Source organism: Peromyscus eremicus, chromosome 10 (genome assembly GCF_949786415.1).
Source record: "Peromyscus eremicus chromosome 10, PerEre_H2_v1, whole genome shotgun sequence".
NCBI lineage: Eukaryota > Metazoa > Chordata > Mammalia > Rodentia > Cricetidae > Peromyscus > Peromyscus eremicus.
This window is the reverse complement of record NC_081426.1, coordinates 96396628-96422460: the sequence shown is the minus strand read 5'-3', so window position 1 is coordinate 96422460 and position 25833 is coordinate 96396628. Positions and strand designations below refer to the sequence as shown.

At 36.7% G+C, this 25833-nt stretch overlaps 1 protein-coding gene across 6 annotated transcripts in view; it reads right to left on the bottom strand.

Moving 5' to 3' along the window:
- The window catches only part of Ccdc18 (coiled-coil domain containing 18), a 128279-nt gene that overhangs the window by 34928 nt on the left and 67518 nt on the right, over positions 1 to 25833 (bottom strand). For all 6 annotated transcript variants that reach the window (XR_009381674.1, XR_009381673.1, XM_059274933.1 and 3 more), the window contains exons 18-23: positions 19578 to 19694; positions 16270 to 16437; positions 14585 to 14727; positions 8574 to 8737; positions 7269 to 7482; positions 904 to 1003 (exon numbers count right to left, since the gene is read on the bottom strand). Coding sequence is in view for 4 of the 6 variants with exons in the window: in XM_059274933.1 (XP_059130916.1) it covers positions 904 to 1003; positions 7269 to 7482; positions 8574 to 8737; positions 14585 to 14727; positions 16270 to 16437; positions 19578 to 19694 (906 nt within the window). In the remaining 2 variants the exon portion in view is untranslated. The remainder of the gene's footprint in view (positions 1 to 903; positions 1004 to 7268; positions 7483 to 8573; positions 8738 to 14584; positions 14728 to 16269; positions 16438 to 19577; positions 19695 to 25833) is intronic.

Below are 25833 nucleotides of genomic sequence, written 5' to 3'. Positions count from 1 at the left end.
CAAAAACTTGTGTGGTTGGAACGTACTTTTACAACAGGTTCTTTTATTAATGACTGACGAGCTTATCCCAAATGAAGTATTTTTTCAAGTAGGGACTTGAAGCCCATAGTATTATATGCTATAGAAACTTAAAATATAAAATAAGAGAAAATGATGCAAGCTTCCAATTTATATATATTCTTTCTTTCTTTTTTTTTTTTTTTCAGAGCTGAGGACTGAACCCAGGGCCTTGCGCTTGCTAGTTAAGCGCTCTACCACTGAGCTAAATCCCCAGCCCTGGCTTCCAATTTATATTGGAATAAAAACTGCTAAATAATTTCTTGTTCCCCCAACATTTAACTCACAGTAACATGTTCAACCACATGTTCTTTGATACACAATAAAAACCTAAAGGGTAGCAAGCGAATCTTTATGCTCAAAACTTACTGGTCAGACTGAGCTTTAGTTTAGTGGTAAAGAACTTATCTCCCTATTCAGTTCCCAGGAAGACACATAAGTCTTCCAGCCAGTCATATATTGCCAGCATTTGGGAGCCTGAGGCAAGAGGATTATAAACTCATGGCCAACCTGGTCAAACAGCAAGTTTGTCTTAAAAAAAAAAAAAAGATTTATTTCTAACTTTGAAAAATATTTATAAGCCAAGTGGTGGTGGCACACACCTTTAATCCCAGCACTCGGGAAGCAGGGGCAGGAGGATCTCTATGAGTTTGAGGCCAGCCTGGTCTACAGAGCAAGTTCCCAGACAGGATCCAAAGGTACACAGAGAAACCCTGTCTTGAAAAACAAAACAAAACAAAAGAAACAAACAAAAATTATAACAAGAAAAAAATAGTGACTTATAAAACCCTTCATAATTGTCCATTGGTAGAAATTTTTATTCAAATATAATTAGGATAAAACAACCTGAGCTGCTCTTTGCTTTAGCTCCCAATTTCTCTCCTTAAGCGCCTGATCCATTTCAACGAGTTCTTGCTTTTTGTCTTCAATCTCCATCTTACAGTCTCTAAAATTTGTCAAAACAAAAAGATCAAAGCAGATAATACAAATACTATAATTTTTAAAGTTAGCTAAATAAATTGAGTTATTGTTTCCCATAAGTTAAAAGCAACAGAATGTTTGTAGATAATTCAGATCGAAATGACTTAAATCAAAGGAATAATGTATAAAAAAAATGACTGAAAACAAAAGTTAATTCACACAGAAATGGGTTCCCTGGAACAATTTGGCTAGTTCAATAAGTAATTATGGTGAGGCCTTATCTTAATATATAAGGCACAGAGGAACTGAGGAAGACACACAACATCACTCTGACCTCTTCCTACATCCACACACACACGTGCTCCCACATATAAGAATATGCATACATACTCATCATACATGCACACCAAAACAAAACAGAGCAAAAGCAGTATGAAATGAGGCCAGGAAAATAAGAACCTGATCATAAGGGGCTTTGCAGTCTAGAGGCTTGGAGTTTTTCAAAACCATGGTCTTGGTAAAACATACATAAAATATCCTATTAGTCAATTTAAAGTGCATAATTCAGCTGAATTCACTACATTCACTGTGTTATGTAGCCATCACCATTATCTGTTCGCAGTAATTTTTTTTTTAATTACAACAAAAGGAAATCCCATATACTTCAGGGATCATTTTTTTCCTGTTATCCCTTCTTCTAGCTGCTGGCAACCACCAATCTTTACTATCTCTACGGACTTACCAATTCTAGGAATTTCATATAAATACATTATGCTACATGTGTCTAACTTCTCTGACTTAGCATAACATTCTTAGGGTTCATCTACTTTGTAGCATGGATTACCGCTATTTTATTATTTTTTTTTCTGATTAAATAATACTCCTTTTATGAATATACCATATTTTCTTTATCCATTAATTATTGGTGGCCAATTGGTTTCTTGCCACTTTTTTGACTATTGTGAACAGAGGTGCTTTGCTATAAACATTTGTATATAATTTTTGTTTAAATGACCATTTTCAATGCTTTTAGTTATATAACTAGGAAATTATATTTTATGTTGTAAATTATTAAAATTAAAATTATTATAATTTCATGTTTAACTTACTGAAAAACTGCAATTATTTTCCCATAGTGGCTATCACCACTTTTGTTTCCTACCAGCAATGAATGAGAATTTCATTTTTCTACATACTTCCAACACTTGGTATTATCTGGGTTTTTTTTTCTTTCTATCTTTTTTTTTTGTTGTTGTTTTGTTTTGTTTTGTTTTCAAGGACTAATATACTAAGTAATGAAGTTGTATCTCTATACATAATTTTTTCATTTCCAAAGGAATTAAGATTTTACTGAGAATGTTTTAGGAAGCTATTGAAAGTCTAAATAGAAATCAATATGATATTATTTATGTTTGAAATCAGAATGCTGTGGAAAATGGATTAGCAACGAAATCAAGAACATAAGGAGCCCATTACGAAGACCCAGCCACGTACCATAAAAGAAACAATGATGGACTGACTGTACACAGTGGTAACAGGAAGTCAATGGATTTTAAAATATGTATTAGAAATAAGGTTGACAAGACCTGCTAATAAACTGGATAAAAGAGAGGAGAATAATTCTACAGACTTCTGGTTTGAGCAATAATATTAGAAAGACGGGAGGGGCCGAGTTATAAGAAAATATAGGAATGTGTTTGGCTGAGTTTGAGATGCCTTTTAAAATATCCATTATGGAGGGCTGGCAAACGGTTCAACAGGTAAACACGCTTCCTGCCAAGCCTGACAACTTAAGTTTAATCCCTGAGACCAACATGGTGGAAGAAAAGAACTGATTGTCACAATTTGCCCTTTAAACTCTACATGGGCATCATGATACATGTCACACATCCACCTATGTGCACACAAAATAAATGAATGAAAATTAAGTAAGATCCAGCTTAGTTTTTCCCCTGTGGACCATCCCAACCTTCCCTTCCAGCCCACCTCCATTCTTTGTGTCAGATGCTGATATCCAGAAACACTCTCTGCAAGCGACCAATGGTGGCCATTTTTGGTAGGGACTCAGGCAACACTTATTATCCCTCAGTCCTCCATTACAATCTATCCATTCTCACCCTCAGCCCTGTAGCAGCCTGCTTGCTCCTCCTAGCCATCCAGACATAAATCTACACACCTATGGACACCTAATTTTTGATAAAGAAGCCAGAAATACACACTAGAAAAAAGGCAGCATCTTCAACAAAGGGTGCTGGTAGTCTAGATGGCTGTGCATAGAAGAATGCAAATAGATCCATATTTATTACCCCATACAAAACTCAACACCAAATGAATCAAAAACCTCAACGTAAGACCAAATACTCTGAATCTGACAGAAGAGAAAGTGGGGAGTAGGCTTGAACTCACTGGCACAGGAGAAGACTTTCTGAACAGGACACAGCACAGTCACTAAGAACAACAATTAATTAATAGAACCTCATGAAAGTGTAAACTTCTGCATGACAAAGGATATATCACTGGAGCAAAGCAGCAAGCTGCAGAATTCAAGAAGATCTTTACCTACTACACTCCCAATAAAGGAATAATATCTAAAAATATACAAAGAACTAAAAAACAACTGGACATCAAGAAAACAAATAACCCAATTGAAAAATAGAGTATGGAACTAGGAAGAGAGTTCTCAAAAGATGAAACACAAATGGCTGAGAAATCCTTAAAGAAATGTTCAATATCCTCCGTCATCTGGGAAACGTAAATTAAAAGTACTTTTGAGATTTTATCTCCTACCAGCCAGAATGGCCAAGATCAATAAAGCAAATGACATCTCATACTGGTGAGCATGAGCAGAAAGGAGAACACTTATTCATTGGTTGGGGTGCAAACTTGTACAGCTACTAAGCAAATCAGTGTGGCGGTTCCTCAGGAAACTGGGAATAGATCTATGCCCTAAGATCCAGCTATACCTCTCTTAGGCACATATCCAAAGGACTCTACATCATATTACTGAAATACATGTTCATCGAAACAGCCTAGATGAATGGATAATGAAAATGTGATACATTTACACAATAGGATATTATTCAGCTGTTTTAAAAAAATCAATATTATGAACTTTGTAGTTAATAGATGGAGCTACAAAAAAAAAAATTATCCTGAGTGAGGAAACACAGACTCTAAAAGAAAAATATATGTTTTCTCTTATATGTGGACATTAAGTTTTAAGCCTTCGAAAGGCATGCTACAATCCATGTAACAACAGAGGTTAGGTATCTTGTAAGGGACTTGCGGGTAGGGGAGGATCTCCCAAGAAAGAGAAAAGTAGAATACATAGTTATAGAGGGGAGGAGACTGGAAGGATTAAAGGGGGAAGGGTTGGAAGAGGCATAAGGGAGGGAAAACTGGGAGAGATAACTAACACTAAAGGCCATTTGAGGGGCCAAATAAAAACCTACTTCGTTTTAAGAAATCTTCCTAAAATATATACAGATATGAAAGAAATAAAAATGAAGTCTCCAAATAACAGGGAGACAATGCCTCAACTAGACATCTTTTGCCACCAAGTGAAATCCTCAGTGTCAGGAATAGGTTAAAGCTAGTTGGGTCATTCACCAAGGGGGTCCCATGGGAACCCCCAAACATCTCAGGCTATTGCCAAGGCTATTAGTTGCTCTCCACAAACTGATGGTAAGGCCCTATTACTGAAGATAACACCCACATATCTCATTGAACACGGAAAAGTCGAGCTGGTACCTAACTAGAGCCTTCACCCCTACTGAATGGTGTTCATACAACTGGAAGTCACTCTGCTGCTACTATGGAAGAAAAGCAACCATCAACCTACTTATTAACCCTTCAATCTAAAATGGTGAGCTGTTGGCAAGATATGCTAGTGCAATCATGGTACAAATGTGAGAGTAACCAACCCCTTTCTGATTGGATTTAAGGCCCACTCCACAAGATGGAACCCATGCCTGACACTGCTTGGGAGGCCAAGACCCTGAGTGGGGCTAGATGGGCCATGGACCTAGGGGAAAACCAAATATTATTGATTCTGCTAAAGGAAGATGAATAAAATGACTCCTAAAGACATTCTGCTATACCCATAGATCCGTGCCTTATTCATCCACTATCAGAGAAGCTTCTTCTTGAAGTAGATAGAAACTAACACAGAGACCCACAACTGGACAATGGGCAGAGACTGAGGGATTTTACAACTCTGAGTCCTAAACGAATGTCTTTATCAAACCCCTTCCCTCAGAGCTCAGATAGCTATGCAAAAGAGGGGGAAGGTTTCTAACATCCAGAGGAGCTGGATGACTCCAGACACAACAGGACTGATGCACATATGAACCAACAGAGCTTATGGCAGCACACACAGGGCCTGCACAGGTTTAAGACATACAGGTCTCAGTACAGAGAAGAGGAGGTGAACATGAGCTCCCACCCCTAATCAAGAAGCAATCTGCAATTGATACCCGCTAACATAGGAAATGTTAATTTTCTCCAATGGATTCTTACTGAGTATGTTAACCACCCTTAAGGGTAAGGCCTCATGCCCAGCAGCAGATGGCCAATGGAAAATGAATTTGATGATATTTTTGTAAACTTTTTGTCTCACAATGCTTTATTTGGTTAGCTTTTGACTTACTGGTTTTTTGCTTGCATATTAGGGTTTCTGATTTGGGGGTTTTGTTTATGTTAATGTCTTATGTGTTTTGCTTGTTTCATTGGTTTGTTTCTTGTGGGTTTTGCTTGTTTGTTCATTGGTTGGTTGTTGTTCTTTTACCTGTTTGTTTTCTAAAGAGAGAAAGAAAGAAAGGGCATGGAGTTGAACAGATAGGAGTGGATAGGTGAAAAGGATCTGGGAGAAGTTTGGAGAAGGGGAAAAGAAACCATGATCAAATATATTGTACAAAAAAAAAATTATTTTCAATAAAAAAAAATTAAAATGTAGCCAGTGGTGGTGGTGATGGTGCATACCTTTAATCACAGCATTTGGGAGGTAGATCTCTATTATCTCTTTGAGTTAGAGGCCAGACTGGTCTACAGAGCGAGTTCTACGACAGCCAGAGCTACACAGAGAAATCTTGTCTCAAAAAACAAACAAAAAACTGTAATAACTGTTTTTAAATCCACATGAAGATAAAGGATAAATAGTTGGGTGTTAATATAGAGTTAAGGAGGAAGTAAAACTGGAAAAATTGATTTGGAAATTATTTTTGATAGAATTTAAAAGTACATGAATTCTACTAAGGATGAGTTTATAGCTAGAACATGGGAGCCTATGGGTCATCTTGCAGCTCTTGATCCTGTTTGGTATCCTATATTTCACACCTGCTTGTAACTCTATTTCCTTTTCTAGTTCTGTTCACTACAGACGTGAACTGACATAGCATGTCATGCTGTCACTGCTACTCTTAAGAATTTGGACCGCAATGCTGGGCAGACATACGTTTAGCTTCCTTCTTTGAAACATGACTTGTGTTGTTTGTTTTTCCAGACAGGGCTTCTCTGTCCTAGAACTCACTCTGTAGACCAGGAAGGCCTCAAAATCACAGAGATCCACCTGCCTCCACCTCCTGAGAGCTGGGATTAAAGATATGGGCCACCACTACCCAGCTTGAACGTTACTTTGTAAAAATGATTTTTTTTTGGTTATTTTATTTCATTTAAGTCTTGGTCTTAACTATAAAAAAAGAAAATACATGTAAGTTTATTTTAAGAAAATGAGACCATAAATTACATCCCTGGCATAACTCTAGCTTAAAATAATGGCTTAACATGTATAGTATTTTGGGCTGGGAAAGGTGAGACACACTTTTAATCACAGCACTTGGTAAGCAGAGGTAGTGGATCTATGAGATTAAGGCCAGTGTGGTCTACAAAGTGAGATCCTGTCTCCTAAAAGAAGAAGAAAGAAAAAGGGTGTACACACACATAGAGTAACTATTTACAATATTTTGCTCTTACTCACTGCTGTATGCTTGCCTACTCCCCCCCCCCTTTTTTTTTCTTTTTCCCTTTTTCTTAAAAAGCTACTTGGACAGTATAAAACTGATCACAGAATGAGGGCAGAAGTATTAGCAGCTAAAAGCAACTTCTCTCACTTGGTTAGATGGATTATGTGATGGTCAAACAAAACAAAACAAAAATCCAAAACAGAATGAAACAAAAGCAGTTGAAAAGTTGGGTTGTTTAGAGTTTAACAATTTTTGTGATATGGTCCAATGACTCAAAACGATCAAAGAGATACCTATAATTATGGTATCATTTCTTATTATTTAACTCACCTAAGTTCAGCAGTGAGATCCTTTATTGTAGTGTATTTTTCCTCTAATGATAACTGAGCCTTTTGTAGTACATCTCTCAATTCCTGTAGTTGTCTTAAGGTACTTTTCAATTCTCCATGAGCATTTTGTAGTTCAGTTTCAAGTGTTTCCCGTTTCTGCATAGTTTCTGTTAGTTCAGCTTCAGTGTGGTGCTGTAACCTTTCTAGCTCCTTCACTATTAGAGTGTAGAATCATTAAGAACTATATGTAAACCAATTTTTATTAAGAACTTTATGAATAAGCATAATTAAGAATATTCAGGGGGTTAGGAGATGGTTCAGCTAGTAAAATGCCAGCCCTGCAGTCATGAGGACCCAAGTTTAGGTGCCAGATACCCATACAGAGACTGTATTTTAACTTTATTAAGTGCTGGTGGAGACAGACATATAGCTGGAGCTCACGGGCCATCTAGCCTTGCCAATCAGTCCTTGTCTCAAAAAATAAGATGAAAAGCAATTTAGGAAGATACTTAACCTCAAATTCCGACCTCCATATTCACATACACAAAAGTGCACACTATCACATGAACATGTAAATAAACACACACACATTCAAGAATATTCAATCTGAGCGCTGTAATCTACAATACTCTCAGTTTATAGAATGCTTTCTCAGAATGTAAAGGCCCTGGATTTAATCCCCAGCACTGCATAAACAGGGCATGCTGGTCCCTGTCTATAATCTTAGCACTAGAGAGGTAGAAGCAGGAGGATCTGAAGTTCATTGTCTTCTTCTGCTACATAAGGAGTTCTGGTGCCAGCCTAGGATACATGGGACTTTATCCAAAAAATAAATAAAAAATAAAAATCTGATAGAATTTTGTAAATAAATAAGGATATCTACTTTTATTCATCTATACAAGGCAAAACACTGAACACTATCCCTCCCACTCTAACTGCTCACTTTATTCCATTTAAATATAAGGTCTTAGTCAGTGTTCTGTTGTGAAGGGACACCATGACCAAGGCAACAATTAGGAAAGAAAACATTTAATTGGGGGCTTACTTACAGTTTTGGAAGTTTAGTTTGTTATCATCACAGTAGAGAACATGGTGGCATTCAAGCAGACAATGGGGCAGTAGCCCACCCCTAGTAACATAGTTCCTACAAAAAGGCCACATCTCCTAATCGTTTTCAAACAGTGCCATTCCAAGATGACTAAGCATTCAAATATCTGAGCCTATAGAGGCCATTCCTATTCAAATCATCACATATAAATACACAGGTTTTTGTATTTAAGTTAAATTCAGCAAACTAGTTGCTTACCTGCATTTGTTTTCTTTTCTAGTTCTGTCTTTGTCTGATCTAAAATCATATCTAACTGAGAGAGATGTATGGATTTATTTTCCCCATCTCGTTTCAGATGTATGATTTCTTTTTCCATTTTAGACAGCTCTTCTTTGTACTGATCCATCTCAAGTCTGGCTTGCCTAATTAAAAACAAACAATAGAACAGGTAATTTGGAAACTTTAAACCAAAAGACTTGTCTCTGACTTTAAGTCTGTAACTTTTATTAGGTTAAATACCAGCAAAATCTCTACTCAGGATCTTACGTCACCTATTATAACTTTAAAACTTCTCCAACCAATGTATTATTATTCTTTACACCGATATACCATTGAAAACCAAGGCCAGCACTCTTTTCAGTCTAACTACATACAACTTTACAAAGTATCATATATAACATTGAGAACGTTCGGGATAAGCACATGATATTTTTATTATTTGAAACAACAATAAAGAGGCTAAGTAATCAAATTACCATAAAGACCATATTACTCCTATGGAACCGGTAATTTTTATTTTTTAGGATGTCTTTTTTAGTTTTAAAAGTGACTAGAGATTCCTAGATTGAACAGCTTTCCATGTTACACAAATGTGGGAACTAAAACACTAAGGCAACACAAGCAGATAATACAGTAAAAGTGGATGGGTCAGGTTTTCTAACCTTCATTCAGAACTTGTTCCAGCACAGACACTCCAGACAAAACAATATACTGAGAGGAATTTCAAGTCCCTCTGTTAGAAATTTAAACTCCAAAAGCATATTCACTTAAGTATTGAATCTTTGAAACAGCACACAAAATTAGATATCCTTGTGGATGATAGATGGATGGATGGATGGATGGAGGGGCCTTTGTGCATGCTAGGCCAGCACTCTACCACTAAACTATGTACCTAGCATACTGACTCTTACATTTCTAAAATCCAAGGTAAACAATTCTCTACCAAGAGAATTGATATAATATGGATAATTAGAAGAGAATAATCAAAAGAGACTGACATACAATGATAAGAGCTGATACCTTGTCAGCACTAAATCTGGATAACAAAGATATTGTGGAAATTTTATAAAAACCACATATTAAAAACTTAGTCATTTAGTAAATGAACAATCACAGTTCTTTATGCCTCAAGGTTTAGTTAGGATAAGATACTAAGCAATATACACAATAATTATTCAGAGGTGGTAGAAATGCCAAGAAAATACTTAGTTTGGAAACTTTCCACTAAAAATATTCTGTTTTGTTTTAAAGTCTTAGTATTGTCTAGAGATAAACACCTTCATTTCACTTCTGAGCAAGTACTCCTTTCTTGATAAAGTTGAGTAAATAAAGCATTAATAAATATTTAAGAACTTAAAAATATTATCTATATAATCAATAATACCCAAATTTTAACTATCACCTTAAAATTTTTTATGGCTGATTTTAAACCCATTAATCTTTTAGAAACACTTCACTTTGTTGCCTCAGTGTTATTGAAAGGAATCAAGATTGAGATGAGAAATAGGACCAAAGAAATTATTAATACTAAATACTAGACTTTAGAAAATTGATAGTTATATAACTGAAGAATAAAAACCAAAAACCTTATGGTTTCAGAGCATGTCTAACCTGTGTACTTCTGTAGCCTAATTTCTTTGAGTTTCATCTTCCTCATTTTAAAAACTATAATAAACATGTCATATGTTTAAGATTAAATGAGTTAATGTGTACACCTAGAACAAAGAAGGTAGATGTTCAATAAATTGGTTTCTTTTCTATCTGAAAAACACTTCAAAAGCAGATCAAAGGAGACATACAGAGATATATGTTTAACTTTACTATTTTCAGAGAAATAAGTTTTCTAAATTGTAGTTTCAGAAATTAAAAAGAAAGAAATACTAATAGTGGGAGCAGAGAAAACTCCTCATGAAGAGCTAAAGTACAGCTTTCTTGTGAAGTGCAATTATGAATCCATGAGCTTCCTATCACTATTTAGGATTTAACTTTCCTATTGAAAATGGCTATTGGTTATAGTCAATAACTTTCTGGTGTGACTGTTCAAAAGTCAAAAAAGTAGGAGTTGACTAGTGAAACTCACTAGGTCACAAAAAAAGACATGAAAACAGATAAGGGCTGGTAGGGAAAGGAAGGGACAAGAGAGAACAACAGAGGGTGAATATGATCAAAATACATTATGTACATGCATGAAAATGTCATAATGAAACCCACTGTTATATACAATTAATACATGCAAATAAAACACCTTTAAAATAGGGATTAAAAAAGGAAGAAGCTTAATCCCAGCACTCGGAAGGCAGAGGTAGGTGGATCTCTGAGTTCGAGGCTAGCCTAGTCTACAAAGCAAGTTCCAGGACAGCCAGGACTGTTGCACAAAGAAACCCTGTCTCAACAACAACAACAACAACAACAACAAAAAAAAAAAAAAAAAAAGAGGAAGAAGCAAATGTTTCATTTGTTCCAGTGAAGGAGAAAGATGCCCAGTTGGTATCAAAGAGTTGGTAGAGTTTTGAAAGAAGAAGCAAAGGTGCAAAACCAATCTTCTATGAAGCACTTAGCTTGTCACACAATATTAGGGAACACAAGACTATGACTTCTTTAAAGATGCTGGCATCGAGTAGTGTGAGGTGGATTTTGGGTATATGCATGCTTATGTGTTCTTGTGTGTATATACATATACAGATGTACGTGAATGTATATGCATATGCATGTGGAGGTCAGAGGTCAAAGTCAAAGGTCTCCCCAGTCTTTCTTAACCTTATTTATTTATTTATTTATTTATTTGTTTATTTTTGATATATGGTCTCTTACTGAATATGTAAGAGATTTTTACAGACTCAGCATTTCAGCTTCGTCAGGGATCCTGTCTGTGCCTCTCAATGGTGTGATTACAGGAGCAGGCTACCAAGCCCAGCTTTTGACATGGATGTTGGGAATATGAACTCAGGTCCTCATGTTTATGTAGAAAATACTTTACCAACTGAGCCATCTCCCGGCCCCGAACTAGATTTTAACTCTGTGATACGTAAGCCAAAGAGAAGGCTAACAAAGTGATTTTAATGACTAACTTGATTTTAAGGTTAGTAAAGTACAGAGAGTCAAATATGGTGTCATATAGCTATAATCTCAGTTCTGGGGAAGCTGAGGAACAAAGTTGGTAAATTTGAAGGTAGCCCAAACTACATATTGAGGCCTTGTTTCAAAAACAAAACAAACAAAAGCAAGCAAAGGTATCAGAGAATAACACAATAGTAATATTAGAAATGGTCAGCTCTAGGGTAAACTGTGGGGATGTCTGAAACATGACAGAAATATAATAATCAGAGAAGAAAGCTTTTAAAAAACAAAACTCAAGTCATAACTGACTCAGTTAAATTAATACTAACCAGAGCTGGTATTGGAGAGAACAATAAGCCAAGTGGCCTATAAATATCAGCAATAAGGAATGATATTATTCGATGACATTAGTTCAGAGTACACATTTGACTCTCTGGTACAAGAACTTGGGGAAAAGGTTTTTTAGTTTAGAAGCCCACAAGAGAACAAGTAATGTCCTCAGGATAATGGAAGAGGTTTATTATAGTAAGAGAAAATAAAAGACAGAATACAGAGGATGTCTATGAATTCCAGAAGGTATAATGGAAGTTTTCAGAAGTTGGCATAGGATGGGAGAAAACAGCAATGGGCCTTGGTTTGGAAATTTAGCATTTCTTGTGTTTGGCATAAATAAGGATAAAGTTAGAATGTGAATAGGCTTCATGGCCTCACTGTAGGGAAAAGGGGCCAGCTAAAGAAACCCACCCTGACCCTGGAACATAGAACCAGTGAGAGAAACACAGCCTGGATCTGGGACCTAAGCCAGTGAAAGAAACACTTTATCCCTGAATCCAGAACCAAAGAAACAGGCCCTGACTCTGAAACCATTGCCAAGAAACGTACTTTGTCCCTAGAATCTGAGCCAGTGAAAGAAATATGCCCTGGCATTAGAATTAGAGAAAAGAAAAAAAAAAAAGGCCAGTGAAAGAAACACAGTTTGGCTCTGAAATCAGAGCCATCATGGCCTCTGACCAACAAAAGTAACCAATCCCTGAGCAGGAAAAACTAACCAAACCCTGAACAGAAAATCTTCTCCCTGGAGAAACCCCGCCCCTAAGAAACCCTATATAAACCACCCTGCCTGTTCAGTTGTGGGCTGTGCTATTCCCATCTTGGTAGAGGCAGCCACTCTCCTGGACTTCTCCAGATAAATCTCTTTCTCAAAACAGTGTTTGGTATGAAGATCTTCATCAGCTATGACGTCCCTAAGGGGGCTGAGCAAGGTGGAGCAGAATAGAAGAACTTTGCTAAGACGTCTCTTACCAGAATGAGCAAGGCTGAAGCAGAAAAAGTAACTTTTTGTAGGAGCCAGAGGAGACTGCTACATTTTTGTAAAGGTTTCCCTTTTAGCAGAGTGAAGCAAAAGAAGCAGAGCTCTGCTGGGAAGCCCCCTTATGCCGGGGCTGAGCAAAGCTCAGCTGCAGTGGCTCTCCAGGAGAGGAGAGGAGTGAGATTGCTATATCCTGCAGAGAGACCATCTCCCACCACACCCCAACTCCAGGTACAGCCTGACTCCCCAGTCAGGATACCTTCCCCCACAGAGATGTAACACTGGCTTACATTCACAAAAGTCACTAGTGGAAAGGCTGTGATTAGTGGATAGATACCTGTCAATACAAAAGAGAAATCTTGAAGGAAGACTATTTCACTGGCACTGTTGAGAGGAGTGTTTGAGTGGAAGCTCCACCTCAACCCCTGGCACCCTGGCAACCCTATACCCAAAGAGTCTGGAATGTTCTGGTGGAAGATCCACCTCAACTCCCCTCCCCCATCTCTTTCCCCAAACCCGCCCCTTCAAAGCCCACCAAACACAGCTCCTCCCCCAGAGAGGCTCAAGACCACTCCCACAGGGTATATAAGCTGCATCCCAGAAAACAGATATGTGGTTCTTCCAGTTTCTGGGCCCTGTCTCCTCTCTGAGGGGCCAGGAATCACCTGGGAATGCTTTAACCATTAAACCTGAGCTTTTCCAATTTGATCTGATTCAGTTTGATGCGTCAGCGGAGAGGCCTTCAGGGTGCAAAAGACTTATCAAGGAGTATATCTGGTAAAGTAAGTACTACTCTAAGCCCAAGGGCCCTATCTTAATACTCAATCACTATCAATGAGAAAGGAAATCTGGGGACATAAGGTTTTAGTTTCTGAATATAAGCTCACACTTGACTGCTACTGGTATAAAAAAGGTTAGAATTATATCAATTCTTATTGACAAGGTAGAATCTAGATAACTAAGTACCTATTTCAGCTCACAGATTCACTGAGATGATTTTGAATGTTCAGTCAAAGCTGACAACTATTTTATTTATCCCACATACAGTTAGTTAGGTCCACTGGCCAGGCGGTGGCAAAACACACCTCTAATCCCAGCACTGGGGAGGCAGAGGCAGGCAGATCTGAGTTTGAGGCCAGCCTGGTCTATAGAGCGAGTTGCAGAACAACTAGAGCTACACAGAAAAACCTTGTCTTAAAAAAAAAAAAACAAAACAAAACAAGCAAACAAAAAAACCAGTTAGGTTCCCTGAGAGTTTTCCCAGTGTGAGATCTTTGCCTACAACTTTGTGTTATTCGTAATTTAATACCACAGTTGCTGAGTGCCTATAAAGTATAAGGATTTGTGCTAGTTGTCCCAAATGTTGTGGGGAACCCCAAAATAAGCTAATAGGGTTCATATTTCAATGTAAAAAAGTAAAAGTACTGTACTATAATACAAAAAAAAAAAAAGAATATAATGAAGGCTATGAAGGAGATACAACAAAATGCTGCAGGAACATAGGTTATGAAGAAATTAATTCCTCACACAAATATCTCACTGGATTATTATTAAACTCTGAAACTCTGACATTACTGAAACAAAACTGAGAAGGCCAAAAAAAACTATTATATTCAAATTTTACCTGGCAGCAGCAGTAAGCTCAATCATGTTCTGCCTTTTCAAATCTGCATCGTGCACGGCTGCCTCGTATTTCTCTTCCATTTTTCTCAGCTTCTCTGCTGAGCTTTCCCTTTGTTTCTGGAGCTCTTGTTCTTGCTTTGATACCTGGTAAGGCAGTTTTCAGTTAGGTGCTCCAATGCAATTACACTCCAACATTTTACAGAAGGAAAATACTTTCATAAATATATTATTCAGTTTCAAGATGTATTCTAAAAATCAAAGTAAGCTGGTGTAATAGAATGTTAATATAGCCTTAGACACTGGAAAGGCTGAAGCAGGAAGACAGCCTGAGTCTAGAAGCTCCAGACCAGTTTAGACAATATAAAAAGACCCCATTTCAAAACTTAAACTTAGTATTAACAGTATAATCAAAATATAAACCAGGATGCTTTGAAACCATAAAGCATAACTAACTTCTTAATAATAGAAATAAGTTATTCATATATAACTTACTATTTTTATAGAAGGGAGCACATCTAACAGTAAAGTGAGAGTAATAAGAATTGAACAAGTCCAGGTGAGACTGGGTGCTTGCTTGCTAAAGGTGAGACCCTAAGCTCAATCATCAGCACAACAATGAAGAAAAAGGAAACCGGGAGGAAGATTAAAAAATGAACAAAATAGTAAAATTTTCCCTTTTTATTATCCCAATTTGAAAAGTTCTTACTTTTCATGTCAAAAAAGGAGTGGGGGGACTGAGGACAAATTCAGACATATATATATATATATATATATATATATATATATATATATATATATATATAGTACTAAATAAAATAAAATAAAAAATCATAATTTTTTTATAAATTTTATTTCCTTTGAAAGAAAAAAATGGAACATATATGAAAGAGATTGAGACAAAATGTACAAGAAATAAAAAAGATTAGTCACTTTTAATCCCAGCACTCAGGAGGAAGAGGCAGGTAGTTCTCTGTGAGTTCAGGTTATTCTCTGTGAGTTCAAGGCCAGCCTGGTCTACAAAGCAAGTTCCAGGACAGCCAGGGCTGTTACACAGAGAAACCCTGTCTTAAAATCCAAAAAAAAAAAAAAAAAAAAAAAAAAAAAAAAAAAAGTCTCTCGTCTCTATTATCAAATTGTCTAGGATTCTTTCAGTGAAATGATAACATATTTATTTTATTTAAACAAATCTTTGTTGTGGTCTTAGAGACTGACCCTACAGTCTTGTGTGTGCTATAAAGGAACTGTACCATGGGCTACAATCCCATAACTTATTTGTTTAGCTCAGTAGCAGTTCTATTTTGGGGGTAAAGGGGTTCTTTTATTGTACTGTTTTTCCAATTCATTAAAGAATGCTATACCACATGCGTTATTCAAAAAGGAGACTTCAGAAAACGCAATAATTTGGATAGGTATTAAATTTAGATTCAAGAAAAATTCAGTCAGGAAGTCTAAATTATAATAAAATTTTATGGCATGAGAAATATTGCCATCTTAGTAGGGGATCTAGATCTGATTACATTTTCTGTTATTTTGTCTCCCCCCCTCCCGCCTCGGAGCTGAAGACCGAACCCAGGGCCTTGCGCTAAATCCCCAATCCTGGATTACATTTTCTTAATCAAAAATCTGCAAATGATTTTTAAATTCTATTTCATAAAAATTAAACTATTTTTGGTCAATAATATATACCTGTTTTTCAAGTTTAGTCTGAATATCTTCTAGCTCTCCATTTCTAATTGTCTCTTGCTGTAACATCTGTTGCTGCTGCTGAAGAGTATGCTGTAGAATAGCATTTTGCTCACTAGTCTCTTGAAGACTATGATTCTTTATCTTTAGCTCTTTCTGCAAACAATATACCTAGCACAGATATATGTTCCTTGTTACAATGAAATGTTTCAAATAAAAAACAACAAATGTAAAAGCTGTCTTTCTTAATTATCTCACTTTTCATGTAGCATACTTGGTCATGGAGAACAGCATGGTTCATTATTCTCACTGGGGAGATGAATATAGGGTTATGAATACAGGAGATGTTAATAGGGTTTGCTCTTGTTTTGCATGATTTTGAAATGTTCCTATGCAATACATTGTTTTGGCTGGCTAGGATTCTGAAACATTTTCCTTTCTGAGAAGGAAAGCATTTTTATACTTAGGGGCTGGTATCGTACTTTGAATGTAACTGGCCCCTATAAGCTCATAGGGAGTGGCACTATTGGGAAGTGTGGCCTTGTTGAAGGAAGTGTGTCACTATGGGGGCAGGCTTTGAGGTTTCTTTTGTTTAAGCATCAGTCAGTGTCACAGATCACTTCCTGTTGCCTGCAAAATATAGGACTCTCAGCTACAGCACCATGTCTGTCTGTACTCCACCATGTCCCACCATGATGATAAGGGACTGAACCTCTGAACTGTAAGCAAACCACCCCAATTAAATGTTTTCTTTATAAGAGTTGCTGTGGTCATGGCGTCTCTTCACAGCAATAGAAACCCTAAGACAGCGGTCAACTGTTCTTATGTGACCTTTTACTCTCAAGTCACAAACAGCTTCTTCTAGGTACCAAGACTACAACACATCATCTCACATTTTACTGTTACAGGAAGGAGAATGCTCTATGCAACCCATCCCAGAAAGGAAAAGACAGAAGTAGCCCTGAATTGATATACATACAGTTCACTTGATGAACTTTCCCCTTTACAGATATAAAGCCAAAATCACTACATAATAAAATCAGGTGATATTTATCATACTATATAGTATTAATATTATAGTAGTTTATAAAATAATATTGCAGTAAATTGATCCAGACTATTCATATTCTAATACATACAAGAATAACAATATCAACTACGAAACTTCACGACAAATATTTAAGGTCTCAGTACGCTGGTCTCCAAAATTCCTTTAAAAGATGTCTTTAAGGTAGGTATGATGCTGCACACGTAAAACCCCAGCCCTTAGGAGGCTGAGGCACGAGAATTATGAATTAGAAGCTGGCTAGACCTACATAGCAAGGCCTTACCTGTCTATGTGGGTGGATGCTGAGGTTATAGAGATAATAAGACAACTCTTAATGAAAGTGTTAATTTTTGTTTCATGTGTGTATACATGTAGAGGTAAGAGGACAACTTGGAGGAGTCAGTTTTCTCCTTCTACCATGTGGGTTCTGGAAATAGCACACAGGTCATCATCAGTGTTGGGGCAAGTATCTTTACCTGCTCAGTCATCTCTTCAGCCCTTGAAGAAAGGTCTTTAATCTAGTAACTGAAAAATTTATCTCAATAAAGTTTAATTGCTAAACCTAATTTTTTTAAAAAAATAGTATCGCACTATGTAGCCATGGATGTCTTAAAACTAAGTAGCTCAGGAATGCCTAAAATTCATGCTCCTTCTAAGTCAGCCATCCAAGGACTGGAATTATAAACAAGTACCACCATGTCCCCCTATAAAGCTAATTCTTAATCCTTCAAGTAAGAACAAACAAAACAAAATTTTTAAGTTTTGTCGGTACTAGGGAGGTAGAGGCAGGTAGATTCTGAGTTTGAGGCCAGCCTGGTCTACAGAATGAGTTTCAGGACAGCCAGGATGACACAGAGAAATCTGTTTCAAAAAAACCAACACCACCAAAAAACTTAAAAGTTTTGAAGAATTTTATACTCCTATGTCTAAAACGGTGCTTTAAATATTATTCATTTTATATTAAAATTACTATGTAATAATTGTAAAACTCTAACTTACTATTCTGATTCCCTAAAAATAAGTGAATTTGAATTTTAAGGTAGTATATTTTATGCTATACTAAATGAAAGTCTGTTCTTTAAAGAATATATAATTTAGAATTTGTTTTTAATGTCATATATATAGAAGTTAAACTGGTCTACAAAGTGAGTTATGGTACAGCCTGTACTGTTAAGATAGAAATCCCGTCTCAAAAAACAAACAAAAATTACATTTAATGTAATATATATATATAAATATACAGTTAAAGCATATTAAGGAGATGAGGATGTAACTCAGTTGATAGAGTCTGCCTAATGTGGTGGTTTGAATGAGAATGGCTCCCACAGGCTCATATATTTGGATACTTTGTCCCCAGTGGATGGAACTGTCTGGGAAAGATTAAGAGGTGTGGCATTGTTAGAGGTATCTCACTGGGGGTAACTTTGAAGCTGCAAAAGACTCAGCCATTCACCTGCCTAGGCTCAGTGTGCCAGGCTCTGCTGACTCCCCATGGGAGATCTTGATTTGGGGGATGTGGGGTGGCTTGGGAGGGAGGGCTGTGGAGTGGGAGGAGGGAGAAGGTGGGATCTGTGGGTGGTATGTCGAGTGAGTAGAAAATTTCTTAATAAAGAAAAATGAAAAAAGAAGTTACAATAGTTCATACAACAGGTATTGTCACTGAAAATTAAAGATGTGTGCATAACGGGACCTAATTGTATCTCAGAAATAAATTCACAGATTTATGGTCAATTGACTTTTCAATAAAAGTGATTTAAGAATCAAAAAAAAAAAAAAAAAAAGACTCAGCCATTCCCAGTTTATTCTCTGCCTCATGGCTGTGTCTCAAGACATAAGCTCTGGGCTAGTGATCCAGTGCCTGCTTGCTGCTGCTCCCTGCCATGCTGGTCAAGGACTCACCCTCTGAAACTGGAAGCCCCAAATAAATTCTTTCTTCTCTAAGTTGCCTTGGTCATGGTGTCTTAGTATAGTAGCAGAAAAGTAACTTGACACCTAGCATGCCCTAGGTCCATCCCAGAACCACATAAACCAGGTATGTTTGTACACACCGGTAATCTTAGCACTTGATAAGTAGAAGCAGGAAGATCGTAAGTTCTATACCATTACTTATATAGCGAGTCTGAAATTAGCCTTGGATATCCTGCACCATTCTTGTCTTTAAAAAACCCAAACAAAATAAAGTATATTGAAAATACTATCACAAAATTAAAACAACAATAACAACAAACACTTGAAAATTTTCCTAAATAAAAGAATAATTTACTTCTTCGGACTTCTTCTTCAGCTGTTTTTCAAATTTTTCCTTATTTCCTTCCAATTGATTCAAATGCAAAGCAAGTTCTTCCTTACAGATTTCTAATGCTGAATCCAGTTGTCTGACCTAAAGTAAAAACAAGCAATATATAACATCAAAAAAGAAGGAGGAGGAGGAAGAGGAGGAGGAGAAGAAGAAGAAGAAAAGAAAAGAAAAACCAAGGCTGAGTGTGGTGGCACATGCCTTTATTCCAGCACTCGGAGGGCAGAGACAAGCAAATCTCTGTGAGTTCCAGGGCAGCCTGATCTACAAAGTGAGTTCAGGACATCCAGGGCTACAGAGAGAGATCCTGTCTCAAAAAAAAAAAAGAATTATTAATTAATGAATACTTATTATTTGTACAATATTTTACAGATTTATCTCCTAATGTTACTTTACTGCTTGAAACACTAAAATTGAGCCAGTAAGAAGGCTAGGACCTGAGTTTGATTCCCAGAACCTATGGTGGAAGGAAACAATCAACTCAGCAAAGTTATTCTAACCTCCAACCACATGCTGTAACACACGTACATGTGCAACACAACAAAAAGTAATAAATAAAAATTTAAACCTCTAAAATAGCTCTGTTTAGGATATAAAATGATATGGTAGTAAAGATTGACTAAAAAAAGTATTAATCATGGCAAATCAGGGAACTAAAGAAGAACCACAGAATAGAGTCCAGAACAAAGTAAGTACAGAAACACATTCTGAAAGGAGAAAGTATGTTCAGGGGCAAGGCACTATGAAAGACAACAGTGGACACTGGAAAGATCAAGAGTACAAACAGTCATTTGAAAGAATGTAAAGCAGACACACAAAAACACTCTCTTCAAAAGGTAAGCCTATTACTTATTTCTTAAGCCTCCCTGAACAATAAAAATATGAAATTAAGTACAAATATCCTATGAATGTTGCTAAGATAAGAACATTTGGAAATGCTGGTTTATTAATAAGATAAAAAATTTATCACAGAGGAAAAAAACTTCTTTGCTTAGGATCTGTGAAAATATTTTTAAAAAACAGCAATATAACTTGACTCAAGTATGTATAAATGCTTTGTTATCGAATATTAAAGAGCAAATCAAATTTAATATTTAAAAATTAGCTCAATGTCCTTAATTTGTATCCATGTCCATACTCATCTATTACTAGGTTCTTATCTTGCTTTTTTCTTTCCCCTTATAATTTTGAGCTTTAATGTTGCAAGGGGAGATTCCTTGTCTCTGAATAAAAACATCATATTTGAAACTGTGAAAGAAATTTCAGCAAGATTGGGGAAAAAAAGAGAAATTTTCTTCTCAGACACTATTTGACATTATGAAATGTCATCATGTTATGAAATGTCATCATGAAATCACCCCTGTAATTCTTTCTAAAAGGGAATTCTGGAGCCATCATTATGAAAGACTAGCTATCTATGCGTGTTTATATAACTACTGACAGCCAAGAAGTCTGCCATTATGAATGACTATCTTTGTTTAAAAAAAAAAAAAAAACCTGTTGTCCTAGTAACAACAATTTTTCAAGTTTAAAATTTTTTAAATTATGTGTATGTGTGCATGTGGAATTGTGCACATGTGAATGGAGGTGTCCACAGAGTCCAGGAGAGGATGTCAGATCTCCCTGGAGCTGAGTTAAGAGGCAGTTGCAAAGCTACTCAATGTGGATATTAGGAACCAAACCTGAGTCCTTTGTCTCCAGCCTCTAGTTTTAAATTTTTAAATTAACAGTTGTATTATGAAAAACAAAAATCCACCCAAGCATAGTGGCACACACCTTTAATCCCAGCAACCAGGAGGCAGAAGCAGACAGATCTCTGAGTTCAAGGCCAGCCTGGTCAACAGAGAGAAAGATCTAGGACAACCAGGGCTACTCAGAGAAACCCCGTCTCAATAAACAAACAAACAAACAAATAAATAAATAAAAAGAAAGGTAAAAATCCTTGTATGTTCTCTCTCTTAAGCAAGAGAACGGTCATTAATACATTAAAGGATGGTAAAGCCACTGTTACGAGGTTACTAAGGAATCAGACACTCACATGGCATAAACCACTCCAAAGATGGTCCAATAAATGTTCCTCGTAAACTAGTGACATCTGATGGCGGGGTTGTGGCTCAATTGTAGAACACAGCATACATAAGAACAGCATAAATGCTGGGCAGTGGTGGTACACGCTTTTAATCCCAGCATCTCGGAGGCAGAGGCAGGTGGATCTCTGTGAGTTTGAGCCCAGTCTGGTCTACAGAATGAGTTCCAGGACAGCCCAGGCTACACAGAGGAACTCTGTCTCAGAAAATTAAAAAAAAAAAAAAAAAAAAAAAAAAAGACAGCATACACAAGATATATTAGTCACCACACCTTTAGGAAGCTGTCAAGACTGACACAGAATATGGATAGATATCCTTCAAGTCTAACAAGTTCCCAGGTAATACTGCTGCTTTAACCAAGACTATAAAGAGTATTTTTAGATAACTGGTAAACTGTTAAACACCACCTTCTCTCAGGTGGCTGCCAAAAAGGGAAGAATGTTTATAGCAGATGTGGTGCAAATATAAGCATGTATATGTATGTGGTGAGGGAAGGAGGATGATGTAAGTAAAGCTATAGCTTTAAGGACAGTGTATCTAGGTGAGAGGTACACAGATGTTCCTTGGGCTATACTTTGAATTCTTTTGTGGGTTTGACATTTTAAAAACAGGTAAAAATTAACAAATCAAGCAAAACCAATGAATAATGAAAAGATTTCTTTCTTTAAAGAATTTTTGTCTTAATTATATATAAATAATTAACATATACTGTATATAAACTTCTTGTACATGAATAAAATAAGCACAAAAATTAACTGCTCTGCTGAACAAAATAACCTCCTCAGGTACACAGTGTGGGGAATAATCAACTGATGATCTAAGGCTACTTAGCTTCAGTAAATGCTTATTTGTCCATTTTCTTTATTGGGGAGGCAGATAATCCAGAAGGGAAATTGACAGAAAATATAGAAAAGAAACAAATATGATCTCTAAACCTAAGGCACATTCTTTCAACATTCTATTTAACAGATTTTGTTACCTGTTCAGAATTTATTTTAATTATGTTGGTGCTAGGAATCCAATGCAGGACTTTGCTCATACTTAGAAAGGGACCTGACACTGAGCAACATCTATAGACTCAACCTTTTGGTTCTCACTGATCACACTTGTAAAATACAATTTTAAACTGATAGTTTTAACTTTCCTACACACAGTTAATCTAACTATTGGTCTTGCAATTAACAAATTGAATCATGCAAAGGAACTTAGTCAAAAGTTATGAAAGATAATGACATAATCAGAAACAGAGGATCCCAGACATTTAGCTTACTGCTACATATATTCCATGTCAAAATTATTTATATTTAGCCAGGTGTGGTAGTGCACGACTTTAATCCTAGCACTTGGGAGGCAGATGCAGGCAGATTTCTGTGAGTTTGAAGCCAGCCTAGTCTATAAAGTGAGTTCCAGGACAATTAGGACTACACAAAAAAACCCTGTCTCAAACAAACAAACAACAACAACAAAAACTTACTTATATTTGAACAAAGGAATTTTGCTTCTATATTTCTTCCTCATATTTATTTTTTCCCCAAACAGAAAACTCATTAAAAGCATCAAGGGAAAAATATTCAATGTACGATTCATTCATTTTCTGATTTCTTATCTCTTATCTGGCCATTAATATATGGAAATTCCTTATTAAATTACTGCTTAGATGTTCTAGGTGACTTAATAAGAACTAGAAGTTTAATAGCTATTAAATATTATTTAATGAAAGTTTCATGCTTACAACCTTAACATACAAATTTATTTATTTTTTTATTTTTTCCTTGCTTTTTGAAACAAGGTCCTTAGCTGGCCTGGAACTCACTGTATAGATCAAGTTGACCTCAAACTTTTGGAAAACTCTTCACCCAAGTGCTAGGATTACAGGCAGGGGCTACTATGCTTGACCTGCATACTAACTTTTTAAAATTAAGTTTACCCTTACATATGTAAATGAACTGAAAAGACACTAAACGTTAAAGAATTGTTGAATTCTATAGGAATAACTATAATGTGATGGTTAACATTACATTTAAGGTTTAGACTTAGTATGCTTGAGAGACCAAAAAGCACCTCTAACATGAAAGTCCCTCGGTTTTTTTGTTTGTTTGTTTTTTGTTTGTTTGTTTGTTTTGTGGTTTTTCGAGACAGGGTTTCTCTGTAGCTTTGGAGTCTGTCCTGGACTACCTCTGTAGACCAGGCTGGCCTCGAACTCACAGACATCCACCTGCCTCTGTCTCCCCAGTGCTGGGATTAAAGGCGTGCGCCACCGCTGCCCAGTGAAAGCCCCTTGTTGTGGGATAACCTTTTTATACACTGTAAAGATGGCTGCTTTACTTCATCTGCATAAGGCACCTTCTGATAGGTTTAATAAAGACCTGAACAGCCAATAGCTAGAAGGAGAAGATAGGCGGGACTTCTGGTCAGTTATAGGAACTCGGGGAAAAAATCTGAGCGGTGGGGATTAGCCAGTGAGACACAGAGGAAGTCAGATGTGCAGTATAGAAGAGAGATAATGAGCCATATGGCAGAACATAGATTAATATAAACGAGTCAATTGAGCTAGTGGAAACAAGCCTAGGGTAAGGCCAAGCTTTCACACTTAATAAAAATTTGGCATATCATTATTCGGGAGCTGGCAGTCCAAAGAAAGTCCAGCTATAGCCCATAGCTTATAGAGGCTATACCCTAGCAGCCCACTTCCTTTTTCTCTCAAATGTTGAAAACTATTCTTAAATTGTCTGGTCTTGTAAAATTTGCTGTTCTACTAAATAGTAGGTCATAAGACTAACTGCTATCTCTGCTTTTGTAATCAAATGTGCTTACTCTGATCAAAAAGATGACTAGAACAACTGTAAGACATATAATTAGATCCTGCCTACACATAGACAAAATATATACAATCTTGTGGCTTTTCCTTCATAAGCCTTCATGAATCTTGGGAGCACTCTCAGGTACAGTCCTGGCCCCACATTGGATGTCAGTATCTAAAATATAAAGCCTCTTATTAAAATATATTGATGGTCATGGTGAATCTCTAAGTGACCTCAGACCCATAACAATAAATAAAGATGTAATTGTTGGGCTGGGGAGATAGCTCACAACAAGCATGGGCATCAGAGTTCAGATCTCCAGCATGCATGTGTACATAATTCTAGCATTAGGAAGGCAGAGACAGGCAGATCACTGAAGCTCACAGGCCAGGCTAAATAGCTGCTTCAGGTTTGATGACATATCCAATCCCAAAAAAATAAGATTGGGGAAGAGACCTGATTTCAGCTTCTAACCTCCATACACTCATATGCACATGTACTATATACATACACAAATATTCTCTCCCTCTCTCTCTCTCTCTCTCTCTCAGTCTCTCTCTCTCTCTCTCTCTCTCTCTCTCCCCCCGCTTTCCCCCTCCCTGAAGACATAATTGTTTGCATGGGCATACACAATCACAAAATGGTTTATAAACAGAATTCTAGGCAAAAAGTAGGTATTTTTATATTCAAACTATTTATGGTACAAGATGGCAGCATATTTAGACTTATTAACGCTAATAAAAACATAATGAATATGTAGTAGTTCTTCCATCGCTAATAAAAAAATAATGAATATATAGTAGTTCATCCATATTCACAAGGGAAACATTTCAAAGATTATAGGATAATAAATATACTGCTTTTTCATACAGACACAAATGTACAAATTTAATGCCTTTTCTATCTTAATTAAGCACTTATCATGCTCTGTGGCTCCAGCTCTTATAATATGAGGTACAAAAGTAAAACCATGCCAGGCGGTGGTGGCGCATGCCTTTAATCCCAGCACTCGGGAGGCAGAGCCAGGTGGATCTCTGTGAGTTCGAGGCCAGTGAGATCCAGAACAGGTACCAAAGCTACATAGAGAGACCCTGTCTCAGAAAAAAAACAAAAACAAAAACAAAACAAACAAACAAACAAAACCTGTGTGTGTGTGTGTGTGTGTGTGTGTGTGTGTGTGTGTGTGTATGTGTGTGCATGCAGGTACTCTCAGAGGCCAGAAAAGGGTATGGGATCAGAGTTACAGGCAGCTGTAACTGCCCTACAGGCTGCTAGAACTGAACTCAGGTCCTATGCAAGAGCAGTACGGAGCCATTTCCTCAGCTGTTTGACATT